At 45.4% G+C, this 18,432-nt stretch overlaps 1 protein-coding gene across 1 annotated transcript in view; it reads left to right on the top strand.

Annotated features, from left to right (window-relative positions):
* The window catches only part of NUDT3 (nudix hydrolase 3), a 112,597-nt gene extending 94,953 nt beyond the window's left edge, over nucleotides 1-17,644 (top strand). The window contains exons 3-5 of the mRNA XM_043450845.1: nucleotides 3,734-3,778; nucleotides 5,040-5,124; nucleotides 9,621-17,644. Coding sequence (XP_043306780.1) covers nucleotides 3,734-3,778; nucleotides 5,040-5,124; nucleotides 9,621-9,799 — 309 coding nt within the window. The 3' untranslated portion in view covers nucleotides 9,800-17,644. The remainder of the gene's footprint in view (nucleotides 1-3,733; nucleotides 3,779-5,039; nucleotides 5,125-9,620) is intronic.
* Nucleotides 17,645-18,432: the final 788 nt, after the last annotated feature.

Genomic DNA, 18,432 nt, shown 5'->3' with positions numbered 1-18,432 from the left:
CAGTGTCCACCTGAGTGTGAAAAATTGGTTTCAGAAGGTGATGGTACACTTTATGCCCATCCAAACTAAGCACAAAGCCAGGAATCTTTGTGATGGGCCACCATTTTAGGGGAGGTTCAAAGGCCCATCGAGGGGAACTTCTCAATGGCTCTGTGGTAAAGAATCCACCTGCAACGCAGGAGACATAGAAGATGCCAGTTCGATCCCTGGGTCGGGAAAATCCCCTGGAGGAGGAAATGGCAACCCACTCCAATGTTCTTGCCTGGAGAGTCCCATGGACAGAGAAACCTGGAGGGCTGCAGTCCAGGGGATCACGGAGAGTCAGTCACGACTGAGTGTGCGCACGCAGAATGTAGACTTCAGAGGCCCAGTATATCAGTTCCTCTGCCGGGGCCTCAAGTACACCCCCTGGAGACTGAGGGAAGGACAAGACACTGAAGTGTCCCTTGCCATTCCAGCCCTTTCCAGTAAGTACTTCCAATCCCAGTAACACACTGCCAAAGGAAAAAATACATTTGCATTTTTTTCCTTTTTAAAAAGTAGACAGTTGCTCAATTAATTTATGTTAACTAGAGCTCAAAAGTGTTAGAATTGATTTTGTATACTTTGAAGTTCGAGAGACCACTCACCTGCATGTGGTTGGTTGAATAATAAAGGGCAGAGGTTACTTTATTTGAAATTCTTACTACTGGCTAAGATGGACTTCTAAATAAAGACTTCTCTGGATTAGGGGCTTTTGACAGTACTGATTGAAATAGTAACTGCTTTCATATGATTATGAGAAAAACAGGCTATACCAGCACTGTGACTGGACCAAGCTTACATATACCCTGAATCAAGTCTTAGCCCCAAATGTCTGAGCCAAATATCTGTCAGATGTGATCCTGACACCTATCCTGACCTGCATGCAAGAATCATGTGAGAGATAAAAATATCTCTGTCCAGTTGCTTGTGGCAGCATTTGAGAGAGCTAGGATATGAAAGTGGGACTGTGGAAGGTTGTTGAAAAAGTAAAATGGTTACAGTAAATGCTGCCTCTAAGAACCTTTGCCTCTGCGGAATCTTCCTTTTCCCAGCACTGTGGTTTTGAAGAACCAAAATCCTATTCTTACAAAAGAAGAGCCGCCTCTTGAGAAAACTGCTAAAGCCAGATTTTAAAAACTGATAAATATAGGAACATTTCTTTGCTTTTAATGTAGATAATACTGTAGATAAGGTTGAATCACCTTAGATGGAATTCCCCCAAGTAGATCTCCTGAGTATTAGAATAAAACTTGAAAGAAACATTTAAGGAACAAATAAAACTATTGTTGATTTGAAGTAGTTAATTAGACTAATTAGAAGTGAAAATATATGCCACTGAATTTCATTGTACAGATGACAGCATTATTTGATTTGCATTAGACTATAAAAATGCATCTATTTCATTAAGAAAAAAAATGCTTTTATATTTTTTCCTAACTGCCTCTAACACAGAGTAAATAAATCATAGAAACATGTTGGTGTTGAATGCAGAAATTACTATAATTAAAAGTTTTAAATAAATTGTATGTATTATCATAATATTAAGATGATTTATGCCCTTAAAATTTGGAGAGTATTTCCTTTTCTGTACTTTGTTTTCGTTAAGAAGAATAAATAATTGAACAGTGACTGCTGAAAAGACCTCTTTTCCACTTTGCAGAAGAGAAATGTGCATGATGTTCTGTGAACCTCTAGCTTGAGCTGCCCCCTTCCCAGCCTGCATTGGGCCTGCCTCCCCTGTGGCCTGGCAGCTCTGCTCCCGGGCCCTGTCAGGGGAGGCCTGTGGCAGGTGACAGATGACTCCTCTCAGGAGCTGATCTGAGTGCGTTCAGGTGGCCCCAGACCAGAGACCAGCGCTGGCTTTCCAGATGAGCATGGCCTACCCGCTCGTCCCACTTGTCCAGGCAGCTACACTGGTTAGTTCATGCAGTCCAGCCTAGCTAGTCTTAGCTGGCTGTGGAGTGCAATTATTTCTGAAAATGTAGAAAAGCAGTTTAAATAAGAAAACGTACACATTTGCATTCAAGTAGACCAAAAGCCACATGGGGAAAGAATGGAGAAAGAAACAAGCATGTTGGCAAGAGAAAGGAAAATAATTTGTTGACAGATAATTAGCAAAAATTAATTTAAAAATATAGCTAACCCAGGAATCTAGGCCTTTGAATTGGCTTCTATTGTTTCTATTATTAAATATCTCTAAAGAACTTCTGGAGAACATATTCAAAATTTTTGTTCATTCTGTACAAACATACTGAGCACCTGCTGTCTTTAGAAAGTATATTTGCCTTACTTTTTTTAATGTACAAAATAACATGGCAGTTGTAGTAAAAAACAAGTTACTGCATCCCCCATGCATTTCCAAAAAGCTAAAAAGACATAGCCTGACCCAAAAGCAAAGTGGATGCCTCTATAGATCAGAAACAGAGCAGAATTGCAGAAGAGCAGAGGAAAGTTGCAGCCTGCATGGCCTTGGTTGGCTGGTGGTTGACGCCCTTGGAGTAAAGGGGAGGTCAGGTGCCTGATGGGAAGGCCACGAGGAGCTGAGACTTGGCCAGGTATGGGCCCAGCTAGGGAGAGGACACAGCCCCAGCACGCAGTGAGGGTGGGGCCGTCTCTGCAGCGCCCCCTGTATTCCCTTGGAGTAGGAGCCCTACCCTGTCACTCTGGAGAGCCTCTGACAGCAACACCACAAATAAGCCCTTCACCAGTTGGAACGTGAATTATTTACTAACTTCAGGTGAAGTGAATGTTATAGCATGACCTGATAAAGAACTTAAATATGTTCAGGATGCTCAAAAAAATAAAGCAATAACTTCTATTTTAAAAGAACAAAAAAAATAATGGAAACAAAGGTGTCCATAATGGAAACAGGTAGATATACATAAATATGAAAAATATCAAATAAAAAATGGACTAGAAATAGATAACTTTATCCAGGATATGGTTGAAAAGTAAATTAGTAAATTGGAATATATCAAAAAGTTCAGCTATAATGCATCAGAAAGACACAGATCTTAAAATAAAAATACCAGAAGACTGATGGGATCAACACTGTATTTACTACAGAAGCCTGGTCACTGTGTAAAGTTGCCCTCTCCCCGTCATTCTCTATCACATGCTTTGTGCACTCCTGTCACAGGGCTGGTGATTTAGCAGGATTACCAGGACTGTGTTTCGCTGACTCCCCTCTCTGCTCTGCTCCTGCTGGGCGCTGGGCTCTTCTCGGGACGTGCAGTGTACAGACAGCCAAGAACAAGTCAGATAAGGGTCTTACTCTCATGCAACTGGAGTTCTCGCCTGTTCATCACTGTACCTCTGGCATCTGCACCACTGTTTGGCTCAGATTAGGCATTCCGTTTATATTGGTGAATGAATGGGTAAATGACCGAAGTCCTTCCCACCTCAGAGTATCTTTGGTATGGCTGTGGCCTCGATCGTTGTGCTCTGTTTGGCCAGCTGTGCAGCGGTGAGAGACCTGGAGAGGAGAGGAGGGCTTTCTCCCCAAGCATACCCTGCTCTTTCCAGTCTGTTACCAGAGAACACGCTGTTAGGACTCCCACAGACCTGGAGTCCACCTGAGCTGTGTCCTCTTGCTTCTTACTTCTGTTGTACAATTTACTTCTGTTTTACAGATTAGTATAGAAGATTCAGAATGAGACCAGCACTGTAAGCAATGTCAATGCACACATTTTTCTTTTTTCTTTTTCAGGCTGGAGTAAAAGGGACATTGGGAAGATTAGTTGGAGTTTTTGAGGTGAGTCTGTTAAAATCTTTGGTGCAATTGGTATTATATTAATAACCACATATATCTTGACCTTAGACCATTCAGACTTCTGTAACAAAGATACCAGAAATCGGGTGGTTTATAAACAATAGAAATTGATTCCTAGGAAGTCCAAGATAAAGGTGCGCGCAGGTTCAGTGTCTGGTGAGGACCCCCTTCCTGGTTGATAGACAGCTGTTTCTCTATGTTTTTGCATGGCAGAGAAGGGACCAAACATCTCTAGGGTTTCTTTTATAAGAACACTAATTCCATTCATGAGGGTCATCTGTCATAACCCAGTCACCTCCCTCTGTCCCCACTTTCTGATACCATTACCTTGGGGGTTAGGATTTCAACATGAAATTGGGGTGGGGTTAGCAGGGACATAAACACTGTCCATTGATGTCCTTTTTTTTTTTGGCCATGTGGGATCTTAGTTCCCTGATCAGGGATCAAGCCTGTACCCCCTGCACTGGGAATTCAGAGTCTTAACCACTGGACCGCCACAGAAGTCCCCATTACAGCCTTCATCTGGGAAAGATGCCATCTTTGTTTCGCCAAGTTTTCAAAACAGTGCAGCACCAGGAGAGAATACTGTGCTTTCTTTTTTAAAATCCCATTAATCTCTTCGTACAGCTAGAATTATTTGTAAAGAATTGTTTTCCCCATCTCTACCTCTCTTCCTCTCCTCCCAAGATGTGAGAAGGGGTGGATAAGTGAGGAGGAGACAGGAGAAATAGGAGATGAGCAGCTGCAGAAGAGACTGACAAGCACTTACACTGGAGTAGGCATTTGGAGAAAGTCGGAAATCAGGGAATAAAGATGAGCAGGGCTGATAGGAGGAGGGGCCATGTGAGGTAATCCGCTTGCTTGCGTGAATGGGCCCTCCGCCCATCACAGTCTCTTATTTTTCCTGCTGTGCTAGCTAGTTAAATGGGCTTCATATCTTTATCTCAAGAGGTCCCCGATCCTTTTCTCAGTATTTTTGAGAAGTTGCTCTTTAGGGAAGAAGAAGGAAAAACCAGGGTAAAGCCTTGGCTTTGGAAGCCCAGCCAAAGAGCTCACCCTCTGATTCAAGTGTGGCATGTTTTAAGTAGGCCAGCTGGCGCTATTCCATATCTGATTGTCGGATGACAAAAGTAAAAGGAGTCCTTGGATCTGAGCTCTCTGGACATATGCAGTAGAGTGTTTCATTTATGTAATCTCAGCTCTCTAAGGAAAAACTCTCTGTCCCTCTCTTTTTGCCCTTCAGAACCAGGAGAGGAAGCATAGAACGTATGTCTATGTGCTCATTGTCACAGAAGTGCTGGAAGACTGGGAAGACTCAGTCAGCATTGGTAAGTTGTCCCCAGATGGCCTCTCAAGAGCTTTCACGACCAGCCTTGGCCACACTGCAGCTCTTTACCCAGAACCACAGACGAGAGCCTGATAAAGAAATAACAGCAGGATGTGTTTAAATAAGCATGTCTGTTTTTGAACTTGTGAAAAGTACTATTATATTTTTAAAATGTTTAAAAGGAAACTGAAGTTGGATGCATAGTCAACAATTAGAGACAAGGCCCATAAAAATAAAACCAGAATTGGATTTTTCTAAAACCAAATTGGATCCTCCCAAGCAGATGTTAATCATGGCCTCTACGTTGCTAGGCCTGCTGCTGGGCCACCGACCCCCAGCAGGACTGCAGCTGTTCATACTGTTGGAGGGAACTGTGACTTCAGTGGTGTGAGCCCTCCCTGCAGAGCTGTGTAGTAGGGGCAGGGTGGTGGGAGTAGCTGGGAACTGCTGGTTGCATTCGTGTTACCCTTGAGGTAAACGCGCCTTTTCTCCTAAGAAGCCATTTTCAGTGATCCCAGGTCAGTTGTGTGTATATATATCTTTTGACCTAAAAAGTGAGATGATTTAATGATTAGTTCATGGTTTTAATCTTTGTGCTCTGAAGGGAAAGCGTAGAAAAACATAAAATTAATTTAATTTCTGTTATAAATTTGGCAAATAGAATTTACTTATCAGAACCTCTCGATTGTTAGTATGTGCTTCGTCATCGTACCTCTCAGCACTGTTGATCTGTACATTTCACGGCCTTTCAGTTTTTAGTTGCTTTGTATTTGATAAGAGTGCAGTAAGCTTAAGTATAAATTTGGTGAGGGGGTATTAAAAATAGACTCCTTGATAGGTGGTGCTGGGGCCAGAGATGAGTGTGGTGTGGCAGGCCCTGTCCTCAGACTGCTCTGTTGGGTCAGAGTTGTACACTTGTGATGCTGATTTTTAAGGTGCCATTGCTCTGTTAACATCCAAACAAGCCCGTCACCTGTACTCCTACTGCTGAGAATTGACCCTAATGAAACTATCTAAAATATGTTTTAGATAGCTAACAGGGAATAAGCCTGTTAGCTTTCTTCACATAAGCCATTTTCAGGTGAAAATTTGGGTCTTAAAATATACAGGTCAGTGAATGACAAGTGATCCAAGGTCCATTCATCTGATGGAATGTTAGGCAGGTCTTAAACACATACTTAAGAAAGCTGTGTACCACGGAGAAGTGCTTATGAGATTGAGTAGGTGAATGAAAACAGGATATAGAATTATGTGTATACTAATTAAGACTACATCAAAACAGGAATTTGAAATGAAAACAAAGATGAGGTACTGGTTTTCACCTAAAGAATCGGCAGTGACAGACAACAGTTAACAGTGCTGGCAGGAGTGTGGTGAAACGGACATTCCAGCACAGAAGCAGGATTGTGGGTCAGCACATCCTTTCTGGAAGGCTGCTTGGCAGTGCATATCACTAGCCATATAAGGTTCAGATTTTTAAAATTGTAGCATTCTTTATAATAATTAAAATAGCAGGCTATTGATGTCCAGTGGCGGAGAAATCGTTAAGTGAATAATGTTACATCCATGCTAGATGGTGTAACACAACCACTATGTGTCCTGCTAAGAATGCTTAAGCAGCAGTGTGAAGCGGAAAAGCAGCTGCCACAACAACAATGCATTGTCTTACAGCAGGTACTCTGTGCCAGGTGTTGTTCAAATGCTTGACGTGTTACCCTCACAACAGACTTGTGATATAAGTCCTGTTTACTGTGTCTGTTTTAGAGAGGAGGAACGAGGGGCGCAGAGAGGTTCAGTAATTTGCCCAAGCCTGCGTAGCTTATTAGAGCCTTTGACGTGCCTGGAGCCCAGCAGATTAGCATCAGTGTCCATGTTCCCAACAGCAGCACTCTGTCAGGGCCTCCGAGGAATTCGGAGCACCTTAAAGCATGATCCCAATTATAATTGTTGAGATAGCTGTGTCTTTTTCAAATAAGGTGAAAGATAAGCAAATGCACTAAGGTATTAAGAATAGTTACTTCTAGTTTGTAAGATTACAGGTAATTATCTTGTTCTTTATGCTTGCTTCTGTTTTTCCCAGTTTTAACCAGTGATCTTTTGTTAGCTTTGTCAGAGAAAAAATAATAAAGGATTTTAAAACATGCATTTGAAAAAATTTTTGGAATACACTGAAAAGTTAATAGTGATTGTGTTGAGATTATATTTTCCTCTTTTTAGGAAAATATTTTCTTTACTGCAGATACATCGCTCTTTTTATTTATTTTTGGCCGCTCTGGGTCTTTGCTGCTGCGCCCAGGCTTTTTCTGGTTGCAGCGAGCGGGGACTCCTCTGCGTTGCTGTGCTTGGGCATCTCACTGTGGTGTCTCCTCTTGTTGTGAGCATAGGCTTCAGGCACTTGGGCTTAGTAGTTGTGGCTCACAGGCTTAGTTGCTTTGCGGCATGTGGAATCTTCCTGGACCAGGTATCAAACCTGTGTTCCCCTCATTGGGAGGCAATTCTTACCCTCTGTACTACCAAGAAAGTCCACCCCCCACTTTTTTTTCCCCAACTACCCTTTTAGCATCTTTTTTTTTTTTTTTTCTTTTAGTTATTTCTACTTGGCTGTGTCGAGTCTTAGTTGCATCAGTTGGGATCTTTATTGTGGCACCCAGGCGCTCTGGTTGTGGTGCTTGGGCTCAGTTGCTCCTTGGCGTGTGGGATCTTAGTTCCCCTATCAGGGATCACACTCGTGTCCCTTGCATTGCAAGGTGGATTCTTTTTTTTTTTTTTTGCAAGGTGGATTCTTAACCAGTAGACGATCACAGAAACCCCAGATGTATCACTACTAGACGGGATTTTTAAAATAAATACCTGGTTACAGGTCAGCCATCCCAGTAATTCTGGAAGCTGCATCAGCTTCATGTCTATATTTGCGGGAGATGGGAATGCTGGCTGGGCTTCAGGCACGTATGTGTCAGCCACGGAAGGTCAGAGGCCCAGGAGCTGGAGAAGAAACAGCTAGCAGTGGTTCTTTCACACTTTCACAAGTTTCACACCGATACTCTCAGTTCTTCAGTTTTCAGATTTCTTACCTATTTTCTGCATTAGGCATTTGTATAGTATTTGACACATACAAAGTGTGCTTCCATCACCCTTGTTAGAAAAGAATATAAGAAAAATATATTTATTAAATGTTGATAACTATCGTGGCTATTTTGTCCTGTGTAGAAATATCAGTCAATGATAAAGAAAATGAACACTAAAAAAAAAAAGAAAAGAAAATGAACACTAAACATTCATGGGAAGGACTGAAGTTGAAGCTGGAGCTCCAATACTTCGGCCACCTGATGGTGGTGGTGGTGGTTGGTGGTGGTTTAGTTGCTAAGTCGTGTCCGACTCTTGTGACCCCATGGACTGTAACCCACCAGGGTCCTCTGTCCATGGGATTTTCCAGGCAAGAATACTGGAGTGGATTGCCATTTCCTTCTCCAGGGGATCTTCCTGACCAAGGAGTCGATCCTGGGTCTCCTGCATTGTAGGTAGATTCTTTACTGACTGAGCTATGATGGAGGTTACCTGATGAGAAGAGCTGCTGCTGCTGCTAAGTCACTTCAGTCATGTCTGACTCTGTGCGACCCCATAGATGGCAGCCCACCAGGCTCCCCTGTCTCTGGGATTCTCCAGGCAAGAACACTGGAGTGGGTTGCCATTTCCTTCTCCAGGGGATCTTCCCGACCCAGGAATCAATCCCAGGTCTCCTGCATTGCAGGCAGATTCTTAACCTACTGAGCTGTGATGGAGGTCACCTGATGAGAAGAGGTCATTTCATTGGAAATGACCCTGCTGCTGGGAAAGATCGAAGGCACGAGGAGAAGGGAGCAACAGGATGAGATACGGTTGGATGGCGTCACCGACTGAATGGACATGAGTTTGAGCGAGCTCCAGGAAGTGGTGAAATACAGAGCAGCCTGGCATGCTGCCGTTCGTGGGGCCACAGAGTTGTGCACGACTTAGCACCTGAACGGCAGCAACAACAGAAACATCGAATCACTGTGCTGTGTGCCTGGAACCCCTCTGCCGTGCTTCAGTTTAGAAAAGGAAGGAAGGGCTTTGCTGGTGGTCTAGCAGTTAGGAATCTGCCTGCCAGTGCAGGCAACATGGGTTTGATCCCTGGTCCAGGAAGATCTCACATACCTTGGAACAGCTAAGTCCATGCGGCACAACTACCGAAGCGTGCATGCCCGAGAGCTCCTGCCGCAAGAGAACTGGCCGCAACGAGAAGCCTGCGCACTGCAGTAGAGTATTGCCCCCGCTGTCTGCACCTAGAGACAGCCCTTACACAGCAACGAGACCCAGTGCAGCCATAAATAAAGAAATAACTTTTTAAAAAGAAAAGAAAGACATTAACAACAGTAGTTCCTGTGGGTTGTTTTCCTGCGTTTTCTCAAAAGTTACAGGATCAGAAACCTGCTGCTGCTTCCCTTTTGTACTAATTTCTTTTACTCTCTGCCTCCACAGGAAGGAAGCGGGAATGGTTTAAAATAGAAGATGCGATAAAAGTGCTGCAGTGTCACAAACCGGTGCAGGCGTCATATTTTGAAACGTTGAGGCAAGGCTACTCAGCCAACAACGGCACCCCGCTCGTGGCCCCTACATACTCAGTGTCTGCTCAGAGCTCGATGCAGGGCATCAGATGACTGAAGATTCCTGTAAGAGAAGTGAAGATTGGAAAGGAGACTGAAGTGCAGGTCTTCCCTCTCACCCTTGCTCTTTCACCTCTCCTCACAGGCCTCCTCTTTCAAATAAGGCGTGACGGGCAGCAGAGAAAGGGTTTATTGATAATGTTGCTGTTTGGTGTTAAGTGATGGGGCTTTTTCTTCTCTTTTTATTGAGGGGGTGGGGGTTGGGTATGTAATTTGTAAGTACTTTTGTGCATGATCTGTCTCTCCCTTTTCACACCCCTACAACTCTCTAAAGAGGCAAACAGCCTTCCCTCTGCCTTGGATTCTGAAGTGTTCCTGTTTGTCTCATCCCAGCCCTGGCCAGATTTTTTTTTTTTTTTTAATTAAAAGATATCCAATATGAGATGAAACCTTTCAAGAATTTGTCCCATGACGTGCTGTTCAGTCCAGTAGGTTGGTCACTTTCACTGCAGGATGCATTTATCTACACATTATATACTGGACATATAATATGTAAATAAATGACTTTTAGAAAAGGCATTTGTTTTAACTTTTCAAGGTTTTGTTTTTCAAATTTGGGGTGTTTCTAAGTGGAGAGCCTCACAATTCATTTGCTTTTTCATTTTTGATGCTAGTGGCTAGGTGAGTTTCCCCACCCTCTCCTATACCTCTCCTCACCGGTGTAGTTACCTACCGTCTGGGAAGGGTTTAGCTACTTCATAGTGCTCCCAGGACTCATGCCTTCTCTTCTCAAAGCTGTGTTTCCACGCCAAGAAAGAAACAGGAAGAAACCTATTTTCTTTTTTATTACCAAGCCAGGAGCAAATGGCCTCAGCTCAGACCCGGAGAAACAATGCTAGAAATTGAATTCCTCCCTACGTGTCGACAATAGGGATTTGAACTGGATTCTTGGGATTACTATCAAAAAAACTGGAGCGTCGAGCACTGTTTCTCTCCTGCTGGTTTGGAGTGTTTTCCATAATGCTACTCACCGCCGACAGCGGCCCCTCCCCGTGCGTCCATGCCTTACAGCGCGGAGCTGGGCCTCGTCCTGCGCCCCGAAGCGCCCGGCTGTGCTCAGCAGCTGCGGCTGCGCAGTCCTGTCCCGTTCTGGGCAACCACGTTACGTTCCTGAGAAGTACACAGGAGGGAAATGCAGATGTTTGCTTGTCTTTGTAATGTTATAGCACTTGTAATTGCACCATGGAGCATGCTCAGAAATATTAAATTTATCTCCCACCAGGATGTGAAAGGTCCATCGTCTGCTGAGAAGTGGTACAGGAGAATGCTTAATCATTTACTAGAACGGCTACATAATGCATTGGCTCACTGCAGACTGTCTTGTTGGTTTTTGATACTGGTTGGATGCTGGCTTCATTTGCCAATTGTGTTGTTTAGCAGATAAGTGCACAGAAAAGGGTCTAGAGACTGGGGGTGGAGCGGGGGGACCCTGATCAATCCCTGGCTTTGGGACAGGAGTTTGTTGCTAAACTGTTAGTGGCATCTCCTTTGTCAAAACACAGCCGAGATGTGAAATTAAAATCGTAGTTCTCTTTATTTAAAAAGTCTAATAAATACTCAAACTTTGAAAAACTTTTGCTCTTCCCTCCCGCTAAAAGAAATGTGTGTATCTGGTAGGCCTGGTCATTTAATGTTCAATATTTTGGGGAATGTCAGTTGAACTTTAATTTGCTATCAATTCTTGGTTTGCATCTTCTCTCCCAGTCTTAAAACACAGAGCCAAAAAGCGGGGCTGGCGGTTTCCTTAGCACCACTCTACCTCTGGGAAAGGAATCCTGTCCCCACGGAAGGGTCCCAGTGGATAGAAAGCACTATGGGATTTGAGTCTAAATGCCAACTCACTGTCCACGTGTTCTACTTGAAATGAACACACTGCTTGCTGCTTATCACCTGATTTAGAGCAGTCTGGGGTTCTGTCCAAATAAATAAAGGGGACTGTGAAATAAATTCAACTAAGCACTAAATGGAATCCCCAAAACACAGTCTTCCAAATAAGTTCTGCCTTTATGATACAGAAGTGCTTTGCAGGAAAACAATCAGTACTCCTGAAATAGGAACTGCCGTGTTAGTATTAATAATAATTTGTGCGTTTTTAGTGATCTGAAGTTTTCACTGGGCTGGTGTAATAATACACTACCCTACAAAATCCGGTTTGGATTGTTGTTGGTGTCTTTGGGTCAGGAACATGAACTGTGCCAAGAAGTATTTTTCAGTCATGAATGGATCCCATTAATGCAGTTAACTGGAGAGATTGTGCTGCTGCTTCCTCAACTGACAAAAGGAGGCTTTGTCCAACACCAGAATTGTTGAAACTGGTGCTTTTGTCTGTTGCACTGGGACTCTGATGATAGGGGCTTGGTGTTTTTCCCTCCCTGGCACCGTCAGCACCATGGCTGTCTCCTGATGTGTAGTTACAGCCCTGTCGTGAGAGATCACTTGGACGCATGGTTGCAGGAGCCTTTCTGTCTCCCCCAAGAAAACTGAAAACAGAGAAAAGCTCCAGGTTTACCTTACTTGCAGAATGTTCCAACAACACTGATTTGCCATTAATTCTGCAAGTACTCACCTTCTTCAGGCTTGGCAGAAACAGGTTCCTTTCTGTGTTCAGGGCAGACATAAAGTCTTTTTCTTACAGTGAACGGACATGTCTTAGAGTCTGGCTACTACTGGAGTGTCCATTGGAGTCCACCATACTCAAGATGGAGAAAGATAGTGATAGAATTTTTAAAATTTAAATTTGTTCATAATTTGAAGCCCTTGGGGAAACATCAGTGAGACCATGACATTTTTTTTTTTTTTTTTTCCATTTGGAACAAGACTCTGTGTCTGTGTGTGTAAGAGAGAAAGAGAAGGACTACCAGGGGTCAGCCACGTTGGGTTTTCTGTAGCCTCTAGGACAGTGCAGCCCATGAAACAGAAGTCTTGATTTTTCTCACTGCAAACATCACAGGATGGAAAAGTTGCAGGATTGACTGCGGTTTTTACAAATGTCTGCTGCCCTATCCGCCCTGTGTGAAGAGGGCTCCCGCACTGCGGGGTCTGAGCCAAGGCCATCTGGAGGGGTCAGAGGTGGGGGAGTATCACCTGCTGGAGGCTCAGCAAGGCCTGGGAGGTAGCTTGGCCACAGGGCTTCCGCCCCATGCATTTCATTGTGAGAGCTGCGGGAAGGGAGGCCCCAAGTCCTCGCTGCCGGCAGCCTCAGGTGAGTAGAGAGGGTCGCTGCCCTCTGAGAGTGTTTGCAGTTTTTTGTACTCCTGTTGCTACATAGTCAAGTTGCTTCATGGCAGAGAAATAGTTTCTGTAGGAGTCAGCCCATGTAAAGTCTCTCAGACTTGCTTAGAAGAAGACACCCTGAATTCTAGAAGGAAAAGTTCCCCACAAAACCACGCTTCCTCTTCCCCTTTCTCTTCTCCAGTACAGTGCTCACTGGGGGCTGCTTCTAAACCTCCTCAGCCAGAGGGGTCTTCTGTTGAACCTGGGTGTGCGTTTCACATTTAGCATGTTTGTCATTCCCATCCAGTGCTGTGTTAACACCTTTGTTCATCTCCCCTCCTGATCTTTTTTTCTTAAACAGCTTAGCCTGAGCCATATTTTGTTTGTTTAGTTTAGTTTACAAAAAGGATTTAATAACCACAATGTAATTTTTGTCACCACTGTATGATTTTTTAATATTTCCGAAGTGTTCTCGAAGCCCATCCTAGTTAACAGTGGATTAAGAACTAGAAGAAATAACCTGGAGAAATCTCCACATTGGGGTAAATTTTTGCTTAGAGAGAAGAGTTAGATAGTATAGCTTCATCTTGACCCCAAATACAGGCACATCCACTTCTTTTCAAAAACTAGGAGACATGCAGGACAGTCAACTCATGCAGTTCTAGGGAGAGGAGATTGTTTGGGATTCAGTGATGCAGGTGGCTCCTTGGGTTCTTGTTCTTGAACACTCTAAAAGAAGTCAGTCCTGAGGCTGTGCGGTGCGTACTGCCCAATTGGGGTGGGAGTTGTTGCTTCCGAGCCCTGATGGGTCGGAGCCTATTTCCACAAGGCTGTGCAGCCTTTGACCTTAGTGGTCCCAGCCTTGCTCCATCAGGGCACCCGCTTCACCTGGCATAGGTGGGAAAGTTCCCCAGAGTCAGTCTCTGTGCTCTGGGGTGAGCTTGTCACAGAGTCCACACCATCCCCAAGAGCTGTGTTTTCCGTGTCACCTTAGATATCACCTAAAGCAGTGAGACATTCTAGATTTTCAAGTAAATTGTTAATTGCCAAACACTGCAGTCTTTAGACTATACTACATCCTGTGAGGTCATCACAAGTCCTGGGAATCTGGAGATTTTAGGCAGACTCTCCTTGGGAGGCCAGGAGCCTTCCACTTCTGCCTCTGAAAGGGCAGCTTCACACTCTGACAATGTTTTTGCATTAGTTTGATAACCTTTCAGGATGGGGAATGCCTAGTCAGGTCATCTGAAAAAATGATACCTCCCACCTTCAGATTAGTGCAATTGTTGTCCTCCTACTGCTACTGCTAAGTCACTTGAGTCGTGTCCGACTCTGTGTGACCCCATCCCTTAAAAATTAATAAATACAGAAAGAATCCCAATTGGTGTTGATTCTAACAGACTACTTGAGCTGAGGCCAGCAGTCACATGATTGATCTCACGTGTCCCTGCAACATGAAGCTTTGGAGTGAAAAGACATGTCTCTCCCCTAAAGCTTTGTTTATCGTGAGGATTTGTGAGCCTGAGCTTGTCTTAGAGAATGAGACTGTCCATATGGCAAGGGGAGCGCACAGGAAAGCCGCCTTGACTCAGAACTGAGCACCCCAGGAGGGCCTCTGCAGAAGAGGGAAGTGCGTTTGGCTGAAAAAGCAAGGTTAATATCTAGGAGGTGGCGAGTCACTGCTTCTGTTCCTCTCATCAGGTGTTTAGTTAAATAGGTTTCCTTCGGTTTACATTCCCAGTTCTTAACCCCAAACAGGGGCCAATAGAACAGCAAAAAAAGGCATTTAACCCCCTGGAGATAGGCTCTAAAAGATACAGAGGCAGCTGTCTTGTCATTTCCAGGTTCATCTCCATTTCAATGTGCTACCCATCCTCCCACCACTACTGCCGCCAGGCCAGAGGTGAAATTCTATTAATCCTTGAGTTGGGGAACATAAATTCTGGTCTGGAACACTTACCTACTAAATGGCTCACCATCTGTGAACTGTTATCTGTAGGATGAATCTTTCAGGGAGCTTTCCAACAACACAGTAACATCGCCCTTCCTGCCTCCTCCAAGCAGGCATTAAGATCAAAACCGTAAGGCTTTGGAACTCCTCAGGAAAAAGGCAAGATGCCCCAGTCCTGATGCTGGGCCTTGAGACCGGACTCTCGACTGTAGAGTGGGGTAAGTGGCTCACCTTTAGGAAGTCATTTCTCCAGTGAGGTTGACTGTAGGTTCCTGCAGGAAGTGATACTGACATGAGCCCAGCCTTCTGAACACCCTTGTGCTAATTAGAGCAGCAGTAGATGCATGTAGCCTCTTGCACCTCATTTCTGTCCCACTGGGTAGAAAACAGCGTTTCAGGGTTAAGGCTTGGTCTTGCATAACAGATATAACTTATGCCAGGGAAGGTACAGGCTGACTATGGAGACGCCCAGAACCAGAACAGGTAGGCCTGCTCCACCTAGGGTCACCACGGGGGCCTGGCTGACGTTAGGGTCTTGGGGAGCTTCCAGAGCTCTGAGGGGTGGCGAGGACATTGAGGGCCTTCTCTTGGCCAGCAGGCAGCTCGTGCTCCTGCCGAGGATGAGAAGGATGTGGAAGGGAGGGGCAGGTGTCTCAGCCACGTGCACGGACACAGACTTGCCTCTTGGCCTCCTCCCACATGACTCAGAACCCAAAGGGACTTTCTCCAAAACCTCCGTTAGCCAGATCCTCTGCTGCTCTGTCAGCCTCTGAGAACCTGCTCCTGTCACTCACCTGTGCGTGGACACAGGTGTGCTGCCCAGGCACAGATGCACAAGGCTATTCAGGGCCCAGCAGCCGCATAGTGTTGCATTTCATAGTTAGAAAAACTGGGTCCACTCTGTTGTAAAAGAGACACAGTGTGGGGTGCAGTTTTATACATCAAGTCTGCTTTTATTGTTTCATAGTCTGAAAACATTCAGACTGGTTTATAATTGAACAAAAAGTTGGTGGTTAGAATAAGTAAACTGTCAATACATCTGTCTTAAGAAAGATAACTACCAGTTTGCCATGTGTTTAAGGAGGTAGTAGCATCTAAGGATGTTGTCACAGAAAAGCAGGCATCTCTGACCACCCATTAGTAGCATCTTTATACTTGCTTCTGTGTAAAGAGCCCAGTCTTTAGTTCAGGGACCTTTCTCACATCCTGCCCATTGGCCCCGGCAGGGGATGGGCTTGGAGGAAGCAGTGAGGCCTCAGCCCTATTCTCTGAGCCGCAGAGTATGATCTCAAGCAGCATAAGGCTCATTTGAGGGTTTTCCTAACCATGCTCACCTCCACTCCACTCTTGCTCCCCTTTCGTTGGAAGTGTGCAGTCTAGGTCCAGGTCCAGGTGCAGTCTCCCTTTGGCCAAGTTCAACAGGTATTTCCAAGGAACCCTTTGGATGGAGGCAAAGTAGCCAAGATGTGTTGAGTTTAACTTTTTCTGAAGGACAAAGTGTTTGTCCCTCCCTACTCATGCTTACATATGTTTCATCTGAAGCTTAAATGACCAAGGCTCCAGAACTGAGACAGAGAGCCAGGGACCCCCACACCCAAACCAGACTGTTCTGACCCCACCAGAAGTCTGCTTTTGTCCCCTTCCATCAGGACCACACAGAAAAGCAGACAACTTAGCCTTCCCGGTGATCACTGGTTCCTCAGTGGCCGTTCTGCAGAGTGAGAATGCGTCACCTGCTGAGGAGTGTGCTGAGTATTTGTAGAAGGGGTAGAGAGTGGAAGGACCAATGAGCTGAGCCTCACGTCCTGGGGAAAGGTGGCAGAATAATCTCGAACAAGCCCAACAGAACTGGGGGATCCAAGGAAAGGCGCCTGTTTGGGAGGAGGTTGGTTATAGTCCCTTAACCTCCAGGGACCTGGTGCTGCGTTGTGGAACCGGGCTGTGGGAATATTGCCCTTACCACAATCCCAGTGCGCTCCGGCACCTTGGCGCTCCTGACCCACGGGGGCATGGTCTTGTTTTCCATTTTTTTCATTTCCAAAACAACCTTGCTTGGTATTGTACGGAAAATCACGTTTTCCTCTATACCCGCTCAGAGCTGCCAGGCCAGACATGGCCTCCTCCCAGTCTCTCCACAGCACTTGTGAGGAAGGCCCTCTCAGTGCTCTTAGGGGCCGAGGGGAGGGGGACAGTCCAGAGGAGGTGGAAGGAAACTGAGTTTGCCTGCTTCCCTTTCTCTCGGAGGCCGTTCTTCAGCTTTCTTCACACCTATTTCCTGTGGGTGCAGGCAGTTGCGGAGGAGGGCTGAACAGAGAGTCCAGGTTTGGGTCCAAGACAGGTACTCTGAGATTCGAGTCCCACTCCCCACCCCCTCAGTTAATAACTGGCAAGCCGTGTGTAACCGCCCCCTTACTAAAGTATCCCCCTTGTAATGCCAGCAGCAGAGGACAGCAAAGCCCTCCCCCATAGTCTAGATGGAGCCGTGGTATTACCCCTAAAACCCCACCCCCCACCCCACTCCTTTTGTAAAAACAAATGCTTTAACCTGTGAGTGTGCTGTTCCTTTCTATGTGTTAATCTGTTTTCTTTCCACTTGAACTGTGTGGGAGGGAAGGGCATTGGAATTGTAGGTTGTAATATTGTGCCAATCAATAAAAACCAGTATTTCACACACATCCCTGCTTAATGTCTGGTCTCTTCTTTCTAGAAGTTTTCCTTGAGTCCTTCTCATCAGTCTCATTTTGATCCCCACTCCCCCCTCTGCTGGATTCTTGAGAGTTGCCCCAGAGATCAGAGGTGGTCCCGTGGAAGATTTGCTGTTGAGGGAATTCAAGTGAGGAATGAAGTGAAGCCTGGGCAGGCAGAGAGAGTCAGTGCCAGGGAGTCCCCGGCAGATGCTGTGAGGGGCGTGAGGGGACAGAGGTGAGCCACACCCAGAGGTGTTATCCTGTGTGGAAGCAGGAGTGGTGTGGTGGAGTCAGGAAGGGCTGAAACAGCGTTTTGAAGATGCACGCTGGTAGAACTTGCAGAGAACAGACAGGGTGTTGCCAGGGAGAGAGCAGCATGAAGTGAGCTTTGTCCCCCAGGTCAAAGACAGATGATGGGCATTCAGTTCAGTTCAGTTGCACAGTCGTGTCCGACTCTCTGCGACCCCATGAACCGCAGCACGCCAGGCCTCCCTGTCCATCACCAACTCCCGGAGTTTACCCAAACTCATCTCCATTGTGTCAGTGATGCCATCTAACCATCTCATCCTCTGTCGTCCCCTTCTGCTCCCACCTTCAATCTTTCCTAACATCAGGGTCTTTTTAAATGAGTCAGCTCTTTGCATCAGATGGCCAAAATTTGGAGTTTCAGCTTCAACATCAGTCCTTCCAAGGCATTAGGGGGCCATAATGAAAAATAAAGCATGACGAGACCAAATTAGGGAAAACCCCCAAAAGCCAGGTCTAGGAGTTTGGCT

Source organism: Cervus canadensis, chromosome 28 (genome assembly GCF_019320065.1).
Source record: "Cervus canadensis isolate Bull #8, Minnesota chromosome 28, ASM1932006v1, whole genome shotgun sequence".
Classification (NCBI taxonomy): domain Eukaryota; kingdom Metazoa; phylum Chordata; class Mammalia; order Artiodactyla; family Cervidae; genus Cervus; species Cervus canadensis.
The sequence above is the reverse complement of the archived record's forward strand: the minus strand, read 5'-3'. Positions and strand labels throughout refer to the sequence as shown.